General features: G+C 48.3%; 1 protein-coding gene across 1 annotated transcript in view; it reads right to left on the reverse strand.

Annotated features, from left to right (window-relative positions):
- Positions 1–3,654, reverse strand: part of LOC125487942 (retroviral integration site protein Fli-1 homolog) — a 41,734-nt gene extending 38,080 nt beyond the window's left edge. The window contains exon 1 of the mRNA XM_048620607.1: positions 2,892–3,654. Within this exon, the coding sequence (XP_048476564.1) occupies positions 2,892–2,909 (18 nt within the window). The 5' untranslated portion in view covers positions 2,910–3,654. The remainder of the gene's footprint in view (positions 1–2,891) is intronic.
- Between the last annotated feature and the right edge of the window lie 1,149 nt (positions 3,655–4,803).

Raw genomic sequence — 4,803 nt, forward strand, 5'->3', positions numbered from 1 at the left:
GAGCTTTACTCTGTATCTAACCCCGTGCTGTCCCTGTCCCTGTCCTGGGAGTGTTTGATGGGGATGCTCTCCCTTTTATTTGAGGATGGAGCGGGCAGTGTTTCCCATTCTGTTGCGTTTTTGGAGATGTGTTGGTCACGCCTCGTATCTGATGTCCTGCGGGGAATGATTTTGTCACCAGCTGCGCCCACCACCTCCCCCCACCTCCCCCATTCCTGGAGCCTGGAGAAATTGCTCAGACCCCAGGCAAGCTACGGGCCGAAGTGTCTCTTGCGCTGTGGGCAGCGCTGTAGTGCAGTACAGATTTATCACGCTGCCTGTTCTCTCTGGGCCTGTGTGTGTGTGTGTGTTTCATACCATCCCTACAGAGTACAAACAGGCCATTCAGCCCAAGTCCACACCGCCCCCTCCGAACAGCATCCCATCTAGAGCCCCTACCCTTTCCCTGTAACCCTGCATTGCCCATGTCTAATCCAACCAATTTACACATCCCTGAACACTACAGGATAATTTAGCGCGGCCAATCCGCCTCGCCTGCACATCGTTGGAATGTGGGAGGAAACCGGAGCACCTGGAGGAAACCCATGCAGACACGGGGAGAACGTGCAAACTCAATGTGTGTGTGTATGTGTATCTATGTGTGCGTGAGTGTGTGTGTGTGAAATTGTGTGTTTCTGTGAGTGTGTGTGAGTGGTGTATCTGTGTGTGTGAGTATGTGTATCTGTGTGCGTGTGTGAATGTGTATCTGTGTGTATGTGTGTGTACATCTGTGTGTGAGTGGTGTATCTGTGTGTGTGTGTGAGTATGTGCGGATATGTGTATGTGTGTGTGTGATTATGTGTGTATGTGTGTGAGTATGTGTTTCTGTGTGTGTGTGAATGTGTATGTGTGTGTCTGTTTGTGTGTATGAGTGGTGTAACTGTGTGTGTGTGAGTATGTGTGTATGTGCGTGTGTATCTGTGTGTGTGAATGTGTAACTGAGTATGTGTGTGAGTGCATATGTATGTGTGTACCTGTATATGTGTGTATGTATGTATTTTTGTGTGTGTATGTGTATCTGTGTATGAGTGGGTATCTGTGTATGAGTGAGTATGTGTGTGTGTATCTGTGTATGTATCTGTGTGTGTGTATCTGTGTATGTGTGTGTGTATCTATGTATGTGTGTATCTGTGTATGAGTGAGTATGTGTATGTGTGTCTGTGTATGAGTGAGTATCTGTGTATGTGTGTGTGAATGTGTAAATTTCAGGATGGGGGTTGGGTTCCCCGGTGCTACGCTGTTAATCTCAGTCAGTTCCTCTGGAACCCAGTTTACTGCTTTGCTCTGGATGTCAGCGTCCTGTGCTATCTCCCCCAAACCCCTACCACGCCCCCCAACCTCTCCCTCTCCCCTCTCTTCGTCTCCCTCCCGCAGAATTTTGGATTTCTACCGCCCACTCTGAACTGAGTTGGGGCGGCAGCTGCAACCCTCAGTTACTGTGTGAACAGAAAAAGCAGAAGTTTTTTTTTTGCCAGCGATTGCTTGCTGAATTGCAGAGAGAGGTCGGGTCATCGCACTTATTTTGCAGCGAGCTCTGAGCTCCCTGCGGTTTCACACACACACACAGATCTGCAAAATAACTAAAAGTTCTCCAGCGCACGGTTCGCTCCAGCTCCACGCTTGGGCCAGTTCGCTTCGGTTGAGGATGGTTTTATTTTGTGCGTCTGGCCTGGGGACAGTGAACTGGGCTAGGTTTGGGAGTTACTTATCCTTTGCCCCAGCCGCCCCTCAGCGCAGTCACACCAAACTCCTAACTGCCATGCAACAGAATGTTTGCTGTCTCTCTCCCTCCCCTCCCTTTGCTACAACAGCCTCAGGAAACTAGGACAGGAAACATGAGTTTTGTGGCCGGAAGCCTCCTCGCTTGAGATAAGGCACCTGATGAAATTTGCTTTTGAGCTTAATGTCAATTTCGCTTTAAATAAACGCACACCATCCTTGAACTGAGCGGAGAGAGAGAGAGAGAGAAATACAGACCTCCATTGGCGTCTAAGACAGAAACTTCCTTTTCTCCTTCCTCCGCCTGTCCATCTCCTGATGAGATGGACATTGACAATATTTATTATAACTGGTCATTTTTATATTCCCCCAGTTTCCCTCCTTGCCCACAGCACAGCTCCGTGTCCAGTCCAAAGCATCTGGATAGGGACATGAATAGGAGGGGTTTGGAGGGATATGGGCCAAATGCTGGCAAATGGGACTGGATTAATTTAGGATCATGGTTGGCAATGGATTGAAGAGTCTGTTTCCATGTTGTGTGACTCTATGAGGTGTGTGTTTGAGGGCGTGGGGAGGCGCAGGTGGGATGTAGGGAGGGAGTGTGTGTGTGTGTGTGTGAGAGAGAGAGAGAGGAACCGCCCCAGAGCCTTATAGCTTTATGCAAAACAAAATCTCTCCTTCCAACTCCAATAGGTCACACCCCAAACCGCTTAAAAATCAGATCGCAATTCGCAAATTCTGCATGGATCGCTGGTGGTCTTCGATTTGTTCCTGACTGAAGTCTATCCTCAGATGGACGGCGTATCCCCAGAGAGAGAGAGAAGCTCCGGACCAGGGGAGCAGCACATCAGTGGTTTTGCTCTGTTTGCAATATTGTGCATTTGAGAGTTGAGAGTGCGCGTCCGCCGGACACTGGGGTTTATCTCTGTCTCTCTCTCTCTCTCTCTGGTTATTACATTGCAAACTTCGAACCGCTAACGGGAAGGAAGAGAATTTCACTGGAAGGAAAGAGTGGGGAGAGAGAGAGAGAGAAGGCGCGCTCTGCTGACTTTGAGATGAAAGCTGCTGTGGGTGGCTTCCCCTTCCCCCTATCAGCTCCGGGCTGCAGGAGCGTGAAATGTCTCCGCTGTTACCTTGATGGTGCAGTCCATAGCTGTCCGCCGCCCCACTCCCGGGGAGCAGGTACCGCCTGTCTCCCTGTCCCTCTGTCCCGGGGCTCACTCCGGCACTCTCTGACCCCGGTGGTACGCGCTCACGGGCCGCTCCTCTCGCCCGCCAGGGTCGGTAGGCTTTTTTTTACGCTTCACAGCAACCACCGGATGAGAAAAAATACTGTGTTCTAAATTTGGGAAGTGAAGTCAGCGGCAAGTGCAAACTGTCCTGCTATTGGCGGAGGTCGGACTGAGTGCAGCTCTCAAGCAGCAGACTAAAAGTTCGGCAGAAAAGTTTGAGGCGCAGAGGGTATGGGAGAGAGAGAGAGAAAGTGTGTGTATGTGTGTGCGTAAGACAGAAGGTAAGAGAGAGAGAGAGATAGAGGATGGGTAAGGGAGAGAGTGTGTTGGGTAACTGGAGAGAGAGTGTGCGTAAAAGAGAAAGCAGCAGAATGTGGGTAAAGGAGAGAGAGAGAGTGTTGGGTTACGGAGAGAGACAGTATGTACGTAAGGGAGAAGCAGAGTGGGTAACGGAGAGAGAGTGTGCGTAAAAGAGAAGGTAACAGAGACAGAGTTGGTAAGGGAGAGAGAGAGAGTGTGGGTAAGGGAGAAGGAGAGAGAGTGTGTGGGTAAGGGAGAGAGAGAGAGTGTGGGTAAGCGAGGCAAAGAGGGTAAATGACAGTGTGTGGATTAGAAAGATATTCACCAGATATTCACAATACAGAAAGATTGTGCGTAAGAGAGGGAGAGAGGCTAATGGAAAGAGAGTGTCGGTAAATAGAGAGACAGTCAGAAATACAGAGATGGTAATGGAGAAAGTACTGGTAAGAAAGAGAGATACAGAGAGGGTAATAGAGAGAGTGTGGGTAAGTGAGAGAGATACAGAGAGGGTAATAGAGAGAGTGTGGGTAAGTGAGAGAGATACAGAGAGGGTAATAGAGAGAGTATGGGTGAGAGAGAGAGATGCAGAGTGGGTAATAGAGAGACAGAGTAAGAGAGATGGATACACAAAGAGAGAGACAGAGAGGGTAAGAGGGAAAATGTGGGGTAAGAGAGGTGAGTCTAATATAGAGAAAATGCAAGTGAGAGAGAGGCACAGAGAGAGAGAGAAATAGAGTCTGTGTGGATAAGACAGAGATACAGAGCTTAATAGTGGGGATGTGCCTAAGAAAGAGAGAGAGATACATTGAGAGAGATAGAAAGGAGTTAATAGAAGGGGTGTGTGGGTAAGAGAGAAAGAGGGACAGAGTGAGAATAACACAGGTGGAGAGCACAAGATACAGACTTTATCACAGAAAAAGTGGGTAACAGAGAGAGGAGATACAACGTTTGTTACAGAGAGAGTAAGAGAGAGTTGGGTAACAGAGAGAGGGAGAGAGACATGGAGTAACAGAAAGAGAGATGGGTATCAGAAAGATACAGAGTGGGTGAAAGAGAGAGAGAGACTCAAAGATATAGAGATAGAGTAGGTAACAGAGAGAGAGGTAGTGAGCGGGGCTAACAGAGAAATCAGAGTGATAGTAACAGAAAACATAGAAAACAAGGTAAATAAAACATGGAAAGATTGAGATCAGAGAGAAGAAAAGCGATCTCAAGGAGGAAGAGACTAGCACAGGGAAAGGTGAGAAAGGGGGGAGAGAGAGAGAGAGGGACAGTTAGAGGAAGCTCAGAGAAGGGATGACGCAGCAAGCTCTCAGAAAAGACAAAACAGCATCAAGTACAGAGACAGAAATCTGGGTTGGGAGAAATCGAAGACAGAATGAGAGAGCTCAGAGAGAAAGAGAGTAACGCAGAGAATGAGAAAAAGAGACAGTGTGAATTACAGATAAAAAGAGTCCAAAGAGAGAATCCCGAGATACAGGCAGAGAGACAGAGACTGAGAGGAAGAGAAAGG

Source organism: Rhincodon typus, chromosome 47 (assembly GCF_021869965.1).
Source record: "Rhincodon typus isolate 14 chromosome 47, sRhiTyp1.1, whole genome shotgun sequence".
Taxonomy (NCBI): Eukaryota; Metazoa; Chordata; class Chondrichthyes; order Orectolobiformes; family Rhincodontidae; genus Rhincodon; species Rhincodon typus.